Here is an 18,638-nt window from a genome sequence, read left to right on the forward strand (position 1 = left end):
CAGCACACGTTTTTTGAAGGGCAGGAGGAAAGTAGGCAAATGTAAAGAAAAGTGGTGGAAAGCCCATATGATTCTGGTCCTGAATACCCATCATTCCCTCTGTTAGCACAGACTGCACTTGGCATAGTGGGAGGAACTTGGACTCTGGAGTCAATCTCGCCTAATGTGGACTCTGGCTCTACTACTTACAAATGAGGGACCCTGGGCAAATGACTTCACCTTCCTGGGCCTCAGTTTCCTCATCTGTAAAATGGGGCAGCACTGTCCACCTCATAATGTTGTTCTTAGCTTACATTATAGCCATTTACATATTTTCTTCATGTCTTTGCTACTTACCTCTTTCTTGAAGGGCAAGATCTGTGTTTAATTCATCTTTGAATCACGTAAGATACCTGCCATACACAGCTCTGAGGATGAGTTCAGTAAAGATAGGCTTTATTACCCTCTGTTGTCAAATTAACTTCCAGAACACCAGTTCACGTTGCCCCTGATGATACAGACTTGTACCTTTTTTCCACAGGCCTGCCAGCATAGGCTTTATATTTTTAATTTAGCTTTACTATTCTCATTTTATTTAATTTTTACTTATTATTTGTTAGCAATACTGAACATCTTCACAAGTTTTTGCTTGCTCCTTTTGCTTACACTTATATGAATGGTCTGCTTAAGAAATAAAATTGACTTGTATTAATTTCCTATTTCTCCCCGTGTTTTTCTTAGTTTTAAAATTTGCATTGTCATTTGTTTTTGACAACTAAGTGGCTTAAAATGTCTTGCTATTGATTTACTATAGAGTCAAGGGATTTCTCATTCTGCATTTTCTTCAATTTGTTGAATCTGTTCAGCGAGGAGGCCCAGGACTGAGTCCTGGTCCAGCTACTGTGCAGCCACGTGATCCTGGGAAGTCACCCTGGTGACTGGGGGTGTGTTGGTCACTACCCACATGGCAGTGTGAGGTTGGGTCCTGGTGTCTCCAACAGGTGTCATATCCCACAAGGAAGGACGACTGTAGAGTCACCTGTTCATTTAGGGTCATCCAATCTGTGGTCAGCTCTGGGACGTTTGAGAGCATTTAAGATCCTGATTTTTTTTTTTAATCAGCCAGCAAGATGAGACTCCTGTAATTAATTTAAAATACGTTTTGTTGCAATCCATATAGCACTTAAAAACTGGAAGACTGTTTGTTTTAGTAAAGTGCTGTGTCCTTTCTCTGTGTTCATTAGCATGACTGAACACATTTCTATTGACTCTGTATAATATGTTTACTTAAAGTCAGGCCTGTTTAAGCATGTGTAATTAGCGGCTCCATCTCTTACCCCCAGTTTGCTGTAAATGGAAGAATGGAGCGAAGAGCAGCTGGCAAAGCAAGTACATAAAATACCTGCATCTTTGTTTACTTTGAGGAAAGGTCTCACCTCCTTCACACTTTCAAAGGCCTGAGTTTACTGGCTAATAGTTTTTAAAGCTGCAGGGTTGCTGTGAACTGTCTCCCCACAGGAACCCTTCCTGGCTGGTTGGATCCGTGTTCGGGGTCTAGATTCAGTTTCCAGTATTATTACTCAGAGCTGGTATGTCTGATCAAGCGCTCCATTTCCTCTCCTAGGAAAAGAATTCACAAAGTTTCTGAGTTTCCAGCTGGTAATCCCAAAACATCAGCACCTGATTCTCATCTTCCCTTGATAAAATCAAGACTAACAGCAACACAGCGCTTTCCTCTTGTGTCTTGCTCTCCAATGTAAATATGCTTATTTCCTGCAGCAGAACTGAAAGGCCTTGAAAAAAATCAGTGCCAAACACTGACACAGATTGCATGCTCGAGGCTTCCTCACAGTATTATGATGAGAGTGACCACGACTATTCTTTACTGATCACTTTCTGCGTGCCAGGCCCCAGGCTAAGTGAAGCGTACGTGTCATCACGTTTCATCCACCCCATGTCCCTACAGTGTCAGGCTTCATTAACTCCCTTTTAGTTGATGAAACCAAGGCTCAGAGAAGTTAAGTCCCTTGCCTAAGATTAGGGTGCTGGAAAATGATGGAGTTGGAATTTTAACCCAGATCTGTCCCACGTATTGAATGGCTGCAGTGATTGAAACTCATCGTGTGCGGTTTAAAAACCACACATGAACAAACCCAAACCATGTGGGGGTCACCCCGTGTGGTTGTTAGGCAGCAACTCCTTACCTAAGACTTGATAAATTAGAGAAAAGAATCACAGATGTGCCTGTCCTTCCTGCGCTGGAGCATGTTTCAGGGAGACCGAGTAGTTGAAGAATGAAAGATTTTTTTATAGGAAAATTCCAACTAATAAATGCAGAAGGAATGACAGTTAGAAAATCGCTATTTGACACCTTTAATGAAGTTCTGGATCTAGGCACGGTCATCAGGGGATGAGAAGACCACCCAGAGCAGGGTGTTAGGGACTTTATAACCAGGGCACCAGGCTGAGGGCACTAAAACCCACCGAGAGTGTCATCACATTTCATCCATCCCGTCACCCATCAGATGTGCGTGCACCACCCATGGAGTGCTCCTGCCTATGCTGTCTAACCTGAGTAGAATCAAACCTTTCACTCAGCCATGTTACAGGAGATACAGCGGATGACCCGAGCTCTGCATCCTATGAGTGCCCTGAAGATGAAGGGTAGGTGGGGAGGTTACCACAGAGCAAAAGAGACATAACCGCCGAATGCCATGCACAGACAGTGTTTGGATCTTGGTCCAGACGAACCGACAGCTAAATGACATTTTTGCGATAATGGAAAAAACCTAAATGCAGACTATTTGGTGATATTAAAGAATCATTGTTTGTTAAGAATAATAACATCTTATTATTAAGATGTTATCAATAACAATAACATCTTATTATTAAGATGTTATGGTTAAAAAAAAAATATATATATATATATATTAGCCTACCCTGGATGCCTTCCAAGATATTGGTGGATGAAATGACATCATGTTGGAGAGTCATTTTAAATCTCTGCAGAGCTGAAGAGGGTGGGGGAGGAGACGAGAGGGTTCCTCCATTGTTGACAGTATTGAATTGGGTTCATGGGAACACATGGATTCAGCTTATTTCCTGTTGTCTCTATTGGGGGGAATGTTTGAAAATCTCTGTAATAAAAAGTGAAAAAGAGAAGGCCTGTGTAGTGAAATGTGTTAACGCTGGGGGCGTCCGGTGTGCTTGTGTCCGAGGGTTGGAGCAGCGAGCAGGCTGCCGTCATGAATTTATCCCAGGCTTCCCCTGGCAGAGGTGTGTGTGTGCCCTGTGGGCCCCTTCCCGGCAGTGGGCGTCGGGGATCAGGCCCTGAAGGCAGAGCAGGGTGACCGAGACTGTCCACTGTGACCCTGCCCCGGGCCAGAGCGGTGGTGCCCCAGCCTTTCTGTCGGGCATCTTGGATGACCAGTCATGTCCACCGCCGGGAAGGGAACACGACGGGAGACGTGGTGTTGAGAATAAAGATGTGGGCATCTCTGGAAGACTCATACCTCTTCTTGTGGTCCTTTCCTTCAGAGGAAGTGGCTTTTAGGAAGAAGAGGCTGTGCATTAAATTTATCCCGCGGGATTCAACTGAAGCGGCCATTTGTGACATTCGGATCATGGGCCGGACCAAGCAGGCCCCGCCTCAGTACACGTTCATCGGGTAAGTCTCAGCAAGGCCAGGCTCGTCGCTGCTGTCTGCCGAGCGCGCTCAGGTCCCTCCCAGGGGCCAGGTCCGGAGACCTGTGTGACCCACAGCCTCTCAGCCGCCTGCCTCTCCTGGGCCTCCATCTGGCCCTAGCGCTTCTCACTGCCCTTCCCACCTAGACGACAGCCAGTCCAGGACACCACCCTCCCAGGCTCTCCTCCCGTGCTCATGCCACCTGCTCCACCTAGGGGGCTCTCCTTCCCCCTTCCTCCTGTGTGTTCATCCTCAGGCTCTCAGGGGTCTTTCCAGATGCCTTGAGCCAAGGGGCTGCCTCCTTTCCGACCACTGGGCCTCAACTCTCCCCACGGTTTATTCACCCCATCACAGTTTAGGGAGCACCCCGTTTGGTGCACAGGGCCAAGCCCCTGGATATGGCGGTGAGTGAGGCAAAGAGCCTGCTCCCGTGGAGCTGATATTCAGAAAGGGAGATGAGCAACAAACAAGAAACCTATGGGTGAGACCTATTTCAGCTGGTGAAGAAATGGGGGCAACTAGGAATGAGGGGTGTCTGCTCCCCAAGTGCAGAGGGGAGGTAGAGAGTCAGAAGGGGGATGAAGGGGTGCTGGCTATCCAAGAGATAACAGATGTTCACGCATCAGGCCTCTGAAATTCGGGTCTCTCAGATCAACAGTGTGGTAGATGGTTTTTGGCCTCTTGGCCACATGCCATCTCCCTGGCCGGCTTTGCAGGCTTCTTGCCTGCCCCTGTGGGTCCCCAGGGATGCATTCTCCTACTTGACTTTGGAGGTCAACTTCCTGGATCTTGCTCATTTGAGCCTAAACCCTCCTCTTTACTCGAAAAGCCATGGCCTTTCCTTGAAGGCTGCACACAGGCTGGGAGGTAGATACATAGATGGATAGGTGGATAGATAGATAGATAGATATAGCCAGCTGTAGTGTTTGCTTGAAGCGCTTGGGGAACAAGTGTCACAGAAATAGAGTTTATTTTCATCTTGGTGCACAACAGCTCGTTTGACTCTTCAGCTATGGAATCTGAACGCTCTGAGATTTTGAGGTCCCTAAGAAGGACTCTGTGATCACACCCTTTCTACACACTCAAAACTCCTATTTTGCAACACGGTTTAAACTCATTATGTAAACAAGATTACCAGAGTAGAAAACAGTTAAGAAAATAACCATACTTCAGGTATCTTAGAAACAGCCACTTACATACAAATAGTAGAAACCAACAATTTAATAATTGCTACATCTATTATGTATATTCAGTTACTATGTGTATTCAGGTTTTTTGAATTACACCCTATACTCTTTTCAAAGATTCAATTTTTAACCAACAATTCTAAAGAACAGATTCTTACGATATATGTCTTGGTAATCAAAACTAGAATCCTTTTCTTACATCATTTTGAGAAGATTGCTAAATAAAGTATATTTTTGTTTCATCTTGGGGCAAAAATTCTTTTCCAGAGGAAGACAATTCCAGTGTTATTTGTAAGGAAAGAGATTTCAGTGTTCAGAACTCTTAAGTTACTTTTTCTTAAAAATGGACACACCCCTACAGGTTACTTTGCAAAGGTTTGGGGTTGTCGGCTGTGAGGGACAGAAACCTCAGACCAGGAACAGCTCCTCCAAACCTGACTGTGGCCATGACCAAGAGGTGGCAAAGTCAGTGCAGCTGATTAGAATCAACCAGCTAATAAGACACGACTGGTTGAGAATAGTTCCTGCAGTGTACTGATACAGAGAAGCTACCAGAAGGATCCACTGAGCAAATCTGTTCTTGTTTTTTGGAGAGATGACCTTCCTCTACATCCCAAGATGCAGATCTATGGGGCAGCTGAGAAGTCGGAAGTTGGATGTGGCTGAGATAATCCAGTTACAATTCCAAAGAGTACACCTGTCTCGTGGGCACCTGACTGTGGGGTGGGGCTGGGCGGGTGTGCTGGTCAAATAACAGGAAGCCAGACGTGGCCAGCTGTCAGCCCCACCTCGGTTGTAGTGGTTCATGGGGCACATGCCTGGCATTTTGTGATGCAAAGATGTCTCCCAAACAGGCCCTGAGAATGATGGGCAGTGAGGGGCCTGGAGGAGGGGCGTGGCCTGGAGCTGGGTGGGGCCTGTTCTCCTGGCAGTTCAACACCAGGTACAGGTGGTCTGCCCTCTTGAAGTGGATTACGGCGCAGATACCCTCAATGAAATGACAGAGTAAAAAGAATTTTGCAGACTCAGAGCCGAGGCACACGTTGACAGCATATGTAGGACGGCAGGCCCCGGGATGGAGGAAGAGGACCACACCCGACAGGCCTGCGGGGTTGAGACACTTGCCATCACCTCAGGCTCTGAACCGTGACACCTTCATGGGCCAGAATCGACTCCCTGATGTCTGAGGCCGTGACCCTCTGAAATGAGTCGGTCTGCTCAGGTCATTTTATGCTAAACCGCCTCCATGAAGATTTCTCTTTTCTCTTAAAGGGAACTGAACAGCATGGGGATCTGGTATCGAATGGGCCGAGTACCACGAAATCATGATTCATCTCAACCCACAACGCCTTCCCCGTCATCCGTCGCTTCCACCCCAGCCCCCAACCTTCCCAGGTGAGGCCCTGTCCGTGGCACTGTTCTGTTATGCATGTCCCAGAGGAATGTGGTCTTGGGTCACACTGCGTAACTTCTTAAACACCTCCACTTAGGATCTGCAGAAACACTGCCAGAGCAGTATACCTTTAGAGGAAATTTTGCAAAACAGGTTAGAAATCTTCGCATTACATGAATATAAAAGCCGTTCTGTGTTCTGTTGTACATATTCTGCAGGCTTCTAAAATAGCAGAATATGCAGCTTAAAATGGGCTTGTTATTCTGAAGAGCTCATAGCTGCAACCAGTCACATGATCTGTAGCCTTGCGGTTGGGAAGGCTAGCCATGGAAGGTGGAGTTCCTTCTCTGCCTTGGCCAGCAACTCATTTCACTCTAGGAGAGTTGGTAAGTGATTTTGTTCATTTCCATATTGTTTCTTTTCCCAAAGAGCTGCAGACTAAGAAACAGGTAGTTTGGGTGTGAGAGAATAGCGAGAAGTTTTTCAAGGGCTGTTCATTTTAATACTTGTTTCCACAAAGAAACGTGGCTGAGCAGACTGGTCTCTGCACCTGATTTAACCTGATTTCCGTCGGAGCAGAAATCTGGTAACAGCTGATTACCTGAGTAGTAGTCTCAACACTTTCTATCTGATCAAAAACCTCTGCATCGTTAGCAGTAAATTATTTGAGGACAAGGAGCAAACAGCAATGATAGACTGAACTTGAGAAAGGAATTACAAAAGTAAACAAGCAAGTAAGGAGTGGCGAGGCAGTGCCATTGGAGGTGGATGAAGGTTAACGAGAAGGGATCTCAGAGCTTCCATTTGGGCGAACAGAGGTGACAGAATCGGTCAGGAGCAGGACAAAGCCGTTACTGGGCGCTTGCCCCTCCGCACGCCCCAATGTCCACACCCTGCGCCCCAGAAGTCAGAGGAGAGGGTGGCATGGCTGGTCCCTCACGCCCTGTTCTCCGCTGAGCGTCCCCTGCCTTCAGGGGAACGTGCTTGCAGGAGCTGGCAGCTCGGAGGCCTGTCCTTCGGGACTTTTCCGAAAGACAGGTGTTTCTCGCTCGAGACAGGTTCACACACCAAGAGTGGTGGTTAATCGTAACTATCCCTGGCCTCACCTGAAACTTGAGAAGTAGTTTTTAGTTTCACTTCAGGGTGAAGAGAAGTGAACAGCTTCCCAGAGCTTCCCAGAGTTGTGTCTTTGTTTTAGGAGCATGAGGCTCACGCAGCTCAGGTCAGCCCTTTGGAGTTCCTCTCTCACTCCCCCAAGCACCGTCACAGCTGTGATCACTTTCACATGTGCTTGGGGTTGGCTCGGGCTCATCACCTGTGCCTGGGGTCGGCTCAGGCCCATCGCCTGTGCCAGGGGTCGGCTCGGACCCATCGCCTGTACCCGGGGTCGGCTCGGACCCATCGCCTGTGCCTGGCGTCAGCTCAGGCCCATCACGTGTGCCCGGGGTTGACTCAGACCCATCACGTGTGCCCTGGCTCAACTCAGGCCCATCGCCTGTGCCCGGGGTCGGCTCAGACCCATCGCCTGTGCCTGGGGTTGGCTTGGACCCATCACCTCGGAGAGTTTACAGCTGCTCCCTGTTGACGTCATATGTTGTGGAAGGGCCTAGAAATAGGCGCCACCTCTGGGCAGGTTTAACTTTTTGTGAGATAAAGAGCTCCACTACTCCAGTTAAGGCAGGAGGAGTGCCCTCTCCCCACCCAGAAGCTAGCCGATCAGCACGAGAGCACAGTCACTGGGACCTGAAGCTGGGGGACGTGGGAACACAGGCCACGGAGAGTCTAAACTGGAGGTAGCACATCAGAAGGAGCCTTACAAGGCTTGTGTATTTTATAACCTCTTGTTCAGTTTATGGTTTACAATGGCTGCAGGAAAATTGGATCAGTTTCATTTTACTTGCCAAATAAAGCAAATGTCAAAATAGTCAATATAAAATGTATTCTAATTTGACTGAGTTAAGTCAGCCAGGGTTCAGTAGGATAATTGAATGTTACATTAACACTCCCCTTGTCTGTCCCAAGCCCTCCTCTCTCATTGTGCAGTCATTTATAGATGGCCCACACACCTATGAGCCTCCTAATTCAACAGGGTGTTTTTGTTTTTTTTTTTAATGTTCTTCAGTTTTTGTATTGTTTTCCTATTGCATGTGTTTGATTTAAAAAAAAAAAAAATGAAATGCTGATAATTCAGGTTGTCTACTGAAGATTTGTGAAGTGATGAGTGTGTTATTCTGTGCGGCTTCTGTCCAGCAGAGGAACCTGGCAGCTTTCTGGCGGAGAGCTGTGGGTGACGCTTGTGTTCCCGCTGGGGTCTGCAGGGAGCCTGTAGGATGGAGGCCTCTGTGCCTAGTTCCCAGGAATGGGCTTCTCTCTTGTCCGAAAGCCTCCAACTTAGAACCAGCAGCCTGTTTTTCCTTTCCTGTTTTGTGCTTCTGCGCCTTTGTTCATGTGGACACTTGGGCGTCCCATATGTCTCGCATTGCCTGCCTCGGATGTCAGCTCAAATACTGCCTCTTGCAGGAAGCCTTCCCTGAATGCCCTGTGCCAGGCTCTGCCCTCAGAGCCTTCTCAGCCGTTACCCCTTCAGTTTGTGGTCATGTTGTAAACTCCTGGAAGGCGGGGACTGTGTCTAGTGTCTGTTACCTCCCTGAGCTCAGCCCAGGTGCAGACACGTTCAGTTATGCAGGAAATGCCTCTCCAACAGCCTGGGACCCCATGCTGCGGCCTCCCCAACCCCAACCGCAGATGCCTTGTGAACCCCTGAAGACTCCTCAGGCTTTTCTGATTCTGAGAGAAGACAAGCTGGTAGAAAACAGCATAGAAAATAATGAAAGAAAAAAAAGACTCCAGTAAGCAAAGGCTCATTACCTTTGGGTACATTTCTTTCAAGTCGTTTTCCTGTGTACTTTTTACATAGGTGCTATTATATCACAAAAAAGCAAAGTCTGTGTTTCGCTGCTGCTTTCTCTTGTGAAAGCACAAGCAATACCTCAGCTGTGGTCTTTGTGTGGACGCAGGGATCAAGTTACAAAGCCAGGGCTGCGGTGAGAGCGCGGTGAGGCAGCGCCCTCTACTGACCAAGTGTGGAGGAGGCTGGAGGACGGGCAGGCTGTTGGAAGCAGGGCCGGCGGGCCTTTTTCCCAGTTTCTCCTTTCCCTGGGGGCGGAAGGAAGCCAGGGAGAGCCAGTAGCAGGCCTTGTTGCCTCCGTGAGCTTGACTTTATGTCTCAAGAGCCAAAAGCGTGCTCTCTGCCTTCATTTCTTTTGTTAACTCAGGTTTCTAATAATTTCCCGTCATTTTTTTGGAGAGCTGTTCACCCCCGTTGATCTTAGCCCAAAGGGGCAGTTGGCAAGATGGTGGGTCACCACCCGAGGACCTCATGGTCCTGGCAGAACCGCCTTCTCCTTCCAGAGGCAGGTACTGCCCCTCGGAATGCATGCTTCCTGCCCATTTCTTCCCTGTTGTTGCAGAGAATGCCAGCTGCGGGGCCAGACGTGGTGGTGTCCTTTCAGGATGGGCAGGCCCCTCGGCTGTATCCGGTGAATGGGGCAGAGTGTTTGAAGTTCATGGCAAGATCCAGGATAAGGTGTGTTGGCAGAGCTCCTCTTCCTCGTCCAGCGAATCTTTCTCTCACACGCACATCTCTCCACTTGTTTCTTGACAGTTTTACCCACGTGAGGAAGGGCGTGTCACTTCTCCCCCGGGGGCCTGGAGCCTCCATTTCTCCCTGGGCCCCAGTGCTGCTCCGTCCTCTGCCATCTGCTTCACGAACATTGACTAGCAGGGTGGGCCTGGCCATGGGCCTCGGGCGTGATCCTACGAGCCCACCCGTCTCCCGGGCTGGCCTCAGAGTTTTGGGTCGGCCCAGTGCGTGTGAGCAAACACTGGTATCCCTGGGTCCTGGCCCTTCTGATCCTTCTCTGCTGCTGCCTCAGGAGGGGTGCAGACAGAGCAAGCACCTTCCTTCCCCCTTCAGCCTGGGCAGCCCCCACCCCAGCCCTCATATGTGATTCTGCCAGGATAAGAAGTTTCAGCTTCTGCTGGTACCAAGGTCTGGAAAATCTTGGGGAGGCAGGAGGACTTGCAGCTGATGGAGCACCAGCTGCCCCAGCGTGTGGGAGAGGGAACGGTTCTCTGCCCTCCCAGGAGGGGCCCTGATGGGCTGCTGCCCCCCGGCTTGCCAAACGGTAGAACTCATAGCTTGATAAAGACATCAGAGGCATGCTTATCAAATGTGCAGATGACACACAGTCATTAGGGAGAGCTGATGTGCTGAATGGCAGAATCAATACCCGACGTCTCCTCTACAGTCAGAGCATCCTGCAGCATCCAGGAGATGCAAGTTGATGGGTGAAAATGGACAGGGCCCCCCACAGTTCAAAACATCCAACTGCACGGGAGCCAAACTGAGGAAACCTGGCTTAGCTGCAGTCTGTGTGAAGCGGGCGTGGCCTTGGGTGCGTGGAACGAATGCAGCCTCATGCGCACAGTGGGACGGCTCGCCTTGTAGAAGTTACACAAATCAAGCATTGAGCTTGAGTGCGAGGAATCGCTGAGTTTTGACCTGAGTAAAGATGGGGCAGCTGGCTTCAGATGTCCAAATGATTACCGTGTAGAAGGGAGCGTAGAAGTGCCTCCAGGTGGGGCTGGGGCATTGGAGCCCCTGGAGGCAAAATTAAATCAGGTGGGCTGAAGTCACAGGGAGGTAGATTTGGGCTTAACCTTTTAAAGTCAATAAAGAGAACTTACCAAGGGTGAAAACCCCATGGCATTAAAGAAGCCAGCTTAGGAGGCCGTGTGCACCCAATCGCTGGCAGGATTCAAAAAGCAAATGGATTTTTCAGGCCTTCAGTGGTTCTTCTTTAGCCTGTTAAGAAATGTGTCACGCTCTCCAGCCCCGTCCTCAGGAATCCAGATTCAGCTGGCCTGCACGTTAGGGCTGCAGACCCCTTGCCCATGGGGTGCTCCACTGGGCGCCTGACACCCGGGTCTGCTCACAGCGTGCCCAGTGCTTCCCCACTCTCCGACCTGTAGCCCGGCCTCCTTCAGCTCACCCAGAACCAGTGTCGGGGGTCGGAGCTTGGGGCCTGCGGGTGGCGCCACAGAGCCCTGTGTGGTGCAGCCGGACCACACGGTTCCAGCGGCTCCTTCTGCCCGTTCTGCTGGCTTGGGGTCCCCAGGGAGGAGCTGCCCCCCAACTCTGCTCCCGCAGACTTCAGGCCTTGGGCGGTCCTGTGACCCTCCACGGACACTGTCACCCCACCCCCTGCCCCGGGAGGAAACGTCGTCTTCCCTCCGGGAGCCACAGGGCACAGCCCCCCGGGAGCCTCTCCCCCGTCAGGCGGGGGCTGAGCCTCCTTATAAGGTGTGCGGTGCTGCTCCGAGTTGTTCCGGAATCTTCCGGTGATTTGTCAGCTTCCAGCAAGTTGTCAGTCACAGGTTCCGAGGTATGTTTCTTAGTGACAGACATAATTGTACTTAACTTTCTGCGTGGATGTTATCAATCTGTGACAGATACTCTGGGAAATGGGGCATTTTGATTGCAGAAGATCTGTCACCCGCATTTACTCTTCTACTCAGGGACACCGGGATTCAGTCACAACTTTCGCATGTCCATGTCAGGTTTTTGAGAACATGGATCCTCGCTGACCTCAGAAATGGTTCCGTCACTGCCATCCCGGGGCTGTCATCTGAAAGGTTAATGGCTCCTCCTAAAAGAGAGGCAGCATCCCGCCGGGCGATCTAGCATTCAGGCTGCGCACACGCAGGCTCGTCCCCGCCATATCTGTTGTCAGGAGCCTGCGGGCTGCCGCGCTCCATCCTGGCCCCCTGGCCCCCGCTTCCTATGGACGTAGGATCCACCGAGCCATTTGATCTACTCACAGAATAATCCAACAGCCGGGATGGAGCCTTGCTCACCAGCTGCAGTCCTGCTGGCTTAAAATCCTCGGGCTGCCTTCTGTCCACGTTGTATGACTAGGCCACAGCTGTTGTGGCAGGACTTGAACGGGAGGCCCAGGGCTGCACAGATCAGGGAGGCTCTTTTCCCTTTCCTGCCGAGGTGCCTGCCCCCGCCCCAAGGGGCAGCAGGCTTGGCGAGGTGACGTTTGCCTATAGGGAGGCCTGGCAGTTTCACCACTTTTGTAGCTTTACTAGGAGAAGGCTTCCCTGGTGGCTCAGCAGGAAAGAATCCGCCTGCCAATGCAAGAATTGCAGGTTCGATCCCTGGGTCGGGAAGATCCCCTGGAGAAGGAGATGGCAGCCAGCTCCAGTATTCTTGTCTGGGAAATCCCACAAATAGAGGAGCCTGGCAGGCTATGTATAGCGCACAGGGTCGCCAAGATTTAGACACGACTTAGCAACTGAAGAACAACAACAAAAGGAGAAAGCCCAGCCCAGAGGATTGGAGGGAGTTCATTTTCGAGTTGTGTAACAAAGATTCATCATTTATGAGAAGGGTTACACGGGTCCCACATGAGGGTGAGATTAGAAGGCAAGCCCAAGGGCCGGTTCTGGTGACGTTCCCCGCCGACCTCCTGATAGCAGGCAATTTAGGACATGAATTTTGAGCTCCACTTCTGCAGTAGCAACAGTTTGGGGGGGTGTGAGCCCAGCGAGGTCCTGTGGGACCGTGCCCGTCTGCAGGGCAGGTCCAGGCACAACTGTGAGTCTGGCTTTACTTAGGAGAACTAGACTTCCTTTTTGTTCACACGCACACCACACGCCTTTTTTGTTTCAGTCTGAAAATAGGACACACGTGTTTGTATCCTTCCTGCTGTGACCGTCCTTTGAAGATGGAGATGGCAATGTGGCTTTGCCACCTCCTCCCCCTGCTCACGGGCACCCACCCACCCACCCAGCTGAAAGCACCAGCCTCCAGGGGGATCCCAGAGAAGAGGGGGCAGAGCCAGAACACGAAATCAAACTTAGACTCCAGGCTCCTGGGGCTCGGTATTAATTTCATCTAAATAGCACACACCTACATTCTTTGTCTGGAGCTTTAAAGTCCTAGGTCGCCTCCCATCCTGTTGGGGTTTTCAAACACATACACACACACACACACACACGTCCTTTTCCCCCCCCCCAATTCGGAGCCTTCCCTGGCCTGTTACCTGGTCTCACGTGAGTCAAGTCCATCTCCTCTTGGCTCCTGGGCACATTGTCCTTATCCTTCGCCCATCTCTGCTCGGGCCATTGCTGTGTGCCTCGCCTCCTACCAGCCCCCGCACCCCCCGAAAGCGGCAGATTGGACTCCACAGAGTGTGAAGGCCTGGTCCTGTCCAGCCTCCAGGCTTGGCCTTGCCCTCGCCACTTCTGGAAGGCCGTCCTCCCCTCCGTTGCCCGCACCCTGCAGTTTGGCATTTCCCATTTCCCTGTCATTGCCATGTTTATTTATATTTGGTCTTGTGACTAGATCTGCTGGCTTATTGATGACAGGGAGTCTCACATTCCTTTTTTTTTTTTTTTCTCCCTTTAAGCCTCAGAAAAGGCTAGTCACAGAAATAGAGATGACATTGCATCACGTGTATCAAAACTTACCAGGTTCTTTAGGCTGCATCCTCTCATTGGAGACTGTAAGTGTTCAGTGGAAAATGGTGTGGCTCCAAAACGATAGGGACCTTTGAACTCCAGATGCCTGGCATGTGGTGGCCAATGTTTACTGAATGTATAAAGTGAGCTGGTTAGACACATTGGACCAGGTATCGTATACATCTCTCCTTCCGTCTAGCCAGCCAGCCAGCCAGCCAATCGAGACTTACATTTGCGTTCTCTGGGTGTCAGGCACTATTCAAGTGCATTACAAAGAAAAGCTTATCTAATCCTCATAACACCTCTTGAGTTGGGTACTGTTTTTTTCCTCCTTTTCGAAATGTGGAAACTAAGATCAGGGAGGTTAAATTCCTTTCCCAGCATCACACAGCTACTAAGTGTCAGAGCTGGGATTTGAACCGAAGCACGGATGAGCTGCCAACTCAATGGACATGAGTTTGAGCAAACTCTGGGAGATGGTGAAGGACAGGGAAGCCTGGCGTGCTGCAGTCCACGGGGTCGTGAAGAGTCCGACACAACTTAGCGACTGAACAGCAGCAGATGAGCTACCCCTGGTTGGCAGACTGTCCTCGTGCCCTGACGCTTGAGGTCACAGGCTCCCTGGTGTGAAGCAGGTGCCTTGAGGGGCCGGTGGTTGGGGTGTAGCTTCTCCAGGCTCCTTCGCGGCTGCTGGAGAGGACTTCCCAGAGCCTGTGGTGTGGGCAGCAGCCCATCGCGTTCACACTCTTCCCGGGAGACGTGTGGAAGCTGGCTGGGGGCCAGTCCTCTCGAGTTGTGATTGCTGCCTGAGGAGAACATGTGGGAGCCATACCCCAGCGGGTCCCTCGACCAGCTTCAAAGCCCTCGATTACGCAGGGTTACAAGCAGTTTGATTTATTCTGGTGATTATGAGAGTGGTGTGAAAGAGACCTGCAGAGCGAGGTTATTTGAATATCTTTGAAATGCTTGTGCCGCAAAGCCTGGACTGCCTTTATAACAATACCCAACTTAGTTTTGGTGTCAGAGTAATTCTGAAGGTGAAATTTCATTAGAATACAGTTTGGTATTGTTAGATATGAATGATGAGTTTAGGCTGAGCGATACGCTTTTTGATATTAATTTTTAATATGGCTTCTTGGGAAGTCAGAGCTTCTGTTTAATGAAGAATTGACTAGTAGTCAATACAGCTCCCACCTCTGAGCAAGCTTTCTCTGTTTTCACTCTCCTGAGTCAGATTTTTGACAAGGTATTTGCTGCTTGTAAATGTGTGATCTTTGTGATCTTTGTGACTTTGTGAGTGTCTTATTTTTCTTGGTGGTTATGATGGTTATGCAGGCTTGTTGCTGTTGTCCCAGAAGGCAGGGTTATAAATGTGAAACGATTCCCTCCAGTGTCTGCTTCTCAAATGTGCAAGTGCTCTTTGCACAGTGGGTGTAAGCTCTGGGGTTTGGAGAAAGGTCTTTTTCAGGATTATGAAAATAGTTTTCCATGTGTCAGAACAGATTTATCAGTTCACTTTAGGGTCAGTTCTGTGAACCAGACCATTTAGAGGAGGATATTTTACCTTTTATCAGAGTGGAAGCTGACAGTCTATTTGCAGGTAGCTCTCTGGAATATTTCACCTGGGTCTCTCCGTGTAAATCCAGCCGCTGAACAAAGTAAAAATGAGTGTGAAGCGGAATTTCCTGGTATTTCACCACTCCTGCATGTGCTGCCCACCCCCGCCACTATTCTATTTCAAGACAGGGTTTCAATGATTAATTTGGGTATTTAATAAAATATTTTGCTTGTAGTAACTTTTCAAAGGCCTTTGGATTTACTCGGGTAGGGGTTTTGCCCATGAGTAGGGTGGCATTCAACTTGAACTCCCTTCTGAGCAGCAGATGTTTTGTTTCCAGTTGAATAATAATATTAATAATTATCAGAATAAATACAATTATCACCACCATCATTATTATTTCAGCTACAGGGTTTTGTTCTTCTTCTTTTTTTTTTTTTTTTTTTTTTGAGCATCTTGTACCAGGCATTGTGTAAACACTACATATTGTGTTTAATCGTTCCAGTCTTTACAACCATGCAGTGGGGTGAACAAACGTGTCCTTATCTTGAGAAATGAGAAATCCGAAGCTTGGCGAGATGGCGACTTACCCCAGGGCAGAGGGTTAGGATGGAGAGGAGCCAGGATGGGAGCCCAGGTCCCTGCCTTCAGGGAGCCTCAGGCGTTTGGCATTTAGAGCCCTCCCCACCTCAGTGTCCCCTGCAGCCCGTGGCACAGCCGAGGCCAAACCCAGCCATCAGAGCTTCGGACCAGGGCCCACATTCCTCCACCCGATTAGTCCTTGTTTCACTTTGTTTTCCGCAGCTTTTGACACTGAGTGGGCAAGAAGGGGAAGAACGCGCCTTGGGTTCTTTATGAGACTTTGTTTTCTGCCCCAGGCCCCTGCCTGTCCTCCCCGTGCTCTCACGCACACGGGGCCTTTCATGAATCTGAGTTTTGGCAGGCTCGCTCCCCTTGAATTTTGGAGAAGCGGATATTTTAGTAGGCTGGAAGAAGATGAAAAGCTCGCAGTGCCCATATGTTCCTTGTTTTTAAAAGCAAGGTCAGTGAAGTTTAGAGACTCTTTAAATATTTCAGTTTATAAGATGAGACGAGATCATCTGGAATGGACGTGCGGTGCCCCGAGTCCCCGGCTTGGTTCTTTCCTTCTGTAATGGAGGTAGGTGTTTGGGCATTTCAGGGTTCAAGTGTAATAAAACTTAAAGTACTGCATAAATACCATGATTTGGAACATTGCTGCAGCTATGAAAGTTAGATTTCCTGCCACCCTTTTTTTCACCCCCCTCTTTTTTGCTTGTCGAGTAATCAGTGACTTGAAAAATAGCAGATTGGTCCAAAGATGGTAGTTTCAGAAACCAAAAACTCCCAAGCTTTAAGGGAGTACAGTGTTCAACATTTTTCTAAGAAAGTGTTTTCTTCATTCAACTAAACCTTCCCCATTTGAGATTAGACATATGTTCCGAAATGTATGGCTACTGTACTTTGAAATGCTACACAAGCACCCGTTTTTAGTTAAGACAGTGCCACCCTCTGCCTCCGTTTTCTCTTGAATTTCACAAAACAAATGACACGGTGGGTGTTTTTCTTGATCCCAAGTTATTTATAGAAGCCCAGAATCCAAGCGACTGTCCAGCCCATCCCTAAGGATACAGTGAGGGGGCCACTGGCATGACCTGTTGATGCTGGCATGTGGGCAGGAGGATCAGGTCTGGGACCAGGTCTCATCTCCCTGTTACCACATGCCTGGGAGGTGAGATGCTGGTCACCGACCCAGGTGCAGGCGGGGGATGGCTGTGGTCATAGCCTTGGCAGGACCTCCGAAGGCCCAGAGAGGCGGCCTTGCCCTTCATTGTTTTCCAGGGCCTGGCCTTCCCCCACCCCCCGACACCCCACCCCATGGAGGAAGCAGGAGCTCCGTGCTGCCGGCATTTCCTGTCATGTTCCCTGCACTCTTCATACCTCTCCGATTCTAAATTTCAGAAGTAATTTGTCAGTCTAGAGGCGGGAGTCATTAATAACCATTATTTAGAACTGTCGAGTCTTCCCCTGTGTGTATGTGTGTGTGTGTGCGTGTGTGTGTGTGTGTAAGTTAAGCATCCAAAAAATTGGCTTTGTTGGTGGCAAACAGGGAATCTCTATTGACAGATCAGGCCCGCCCCACCCCTGCTGGCCTTTCTCAGGTCTGGTTATTCCAAGTCTGTCTTTAATCACCAGAAAGGGTGGTGGCAGAGTGGTTAACGCATGTCCTCCTGGAATTCATTAGTATTATTACCAAAGACCGTGTTGTAAATTGTTAATTTTTTTTTTAACTGCTTGGAAAAAATGTCTCTCTATTTCATTTTAATGTACTTAAAGAAAAAAATTTGTTTTTTCCTCGTCAGACATTTGAAACAGAATAGTTGAGAAGCTGGGACTTCGATTACACTGGGGTGGGCTCTGGGTGGTCGCCCTCATGGCGCTGAAGCTATGTCACAAAGCTGGGACTCAGATCGCACTGGGGTGGGCTCTGCGTGGTCGCCCTCAGTGGTTCTGAAGCTATGTCATGAAGCTGGGACTTAGGTCACACTGGGGTGGGCGCTGCGTGGTCGCCCTCATGGCGCTGAAGCTATGTCACAAAGCTGGGACTCAGATCGCACTGGGGTGGGCTCTGCGTGGTCGCCCTCATGGCGCTGAAGCTATGTCATGAAGCTGGGACTTAGGTCACACTGGGGTGGGCGCTGCGTGGTCGCCCTCAGTGGCGCTGAAGCTATGTCACCATCAGATTGGGGTGCAGCTTGAGCCCCCAGACCGTCCAGCCGCGGTTACGGAGAGGAGTCGGCATTCAGTGTCTGTTAATGCAGGCTGTTATTCTTTAACATTAAAATTGCACTAAAGGACTAATAATTACTGTTAATATCTTTCCGTGGAAACTTACAGTAAAGGAGCAATAGCAGAAACAGTATTTAAGGGAGAGCTGCCGGCATGAGGAGAATGCAAATAAGTGTTATTAGCCTAATGATTTTGCCGTCGCCATGGTTGTGCAGCAGCTCTGTTGTGAATATGTCATCCGGCACCCGTGAATTTGGAAAGTGTGTCAAAACACAACTTCAATTAGTTTGCTCTAATTATGGCTCTGGAGAGTTTGTAACTACATCACTCCTCATTAAAAGAGATTTTCTTATATGGATTAATGTAATATACAAAGGAAAGTTTCAAAGTTCCCGACGCCATTTGCTCCCACAAGGAGCAGGCGCCGAAGAGACGTTCTGGATCCCGGGTTTCCCGCTGCCCACTCAGCTGGGCAGGGGGGCTGGGCAAGGGGGGCTG

General features: G+C 49.5%; 1 protein-coding gene and 1 long non-coding RNA gene across 4 annotated transcripts in view; both read left to right on the forward strand.

The window, feature by feature from the left end:
- Nucleotides 1–18,638, forward strand: part of MVB12B (multivesicular body subunit 12B) — a 194,157-nt gene that overhangs the window by 74,740 nt on the left and 100,779 nt on the right. For all 3 annotated transcript variants that reach the window (XM_044926343.2, XM_025261688.3, XM_045162319.1), the window contains exons 5-6: nt 3,517–3,646; nt 6,124–6,246. In XM_044926343.2, the coding sequence (XP_044782278.1) occupies nt 3,517–3,646; nt 6,124–6,246 (253 nt within the window). The remainder of the gene's footprint in view (nt 1–3,516; nt 3,647–6,123; nt 6,247–18,638) is intronic.
- Nucleotides 6,639–8,922, forward strand: LOC123328651. The gene is made up of 2 exons (XR_006543623.2): nt 6,639–8,037; nt 8,495–8,922. It is a non-coding gene; the product is annotated as an uncharacterized LOC123328651 (long non-coding RNA).

This window comes from Bubalus bubalis, chromosome 12, assembly GCF_019923935.1.
Source record: "Bubalus bubalis isolate 160015118507 breed Murrah chromosome 12, NDDB_SH_1, whole genome shotgun sequence".
Lineage (NCBI taxonomy): Eukaryota > Metazoa > Chordata > Mammalia > Artiodactyla > Bovidae > Bubalus > Bubalus bubalis.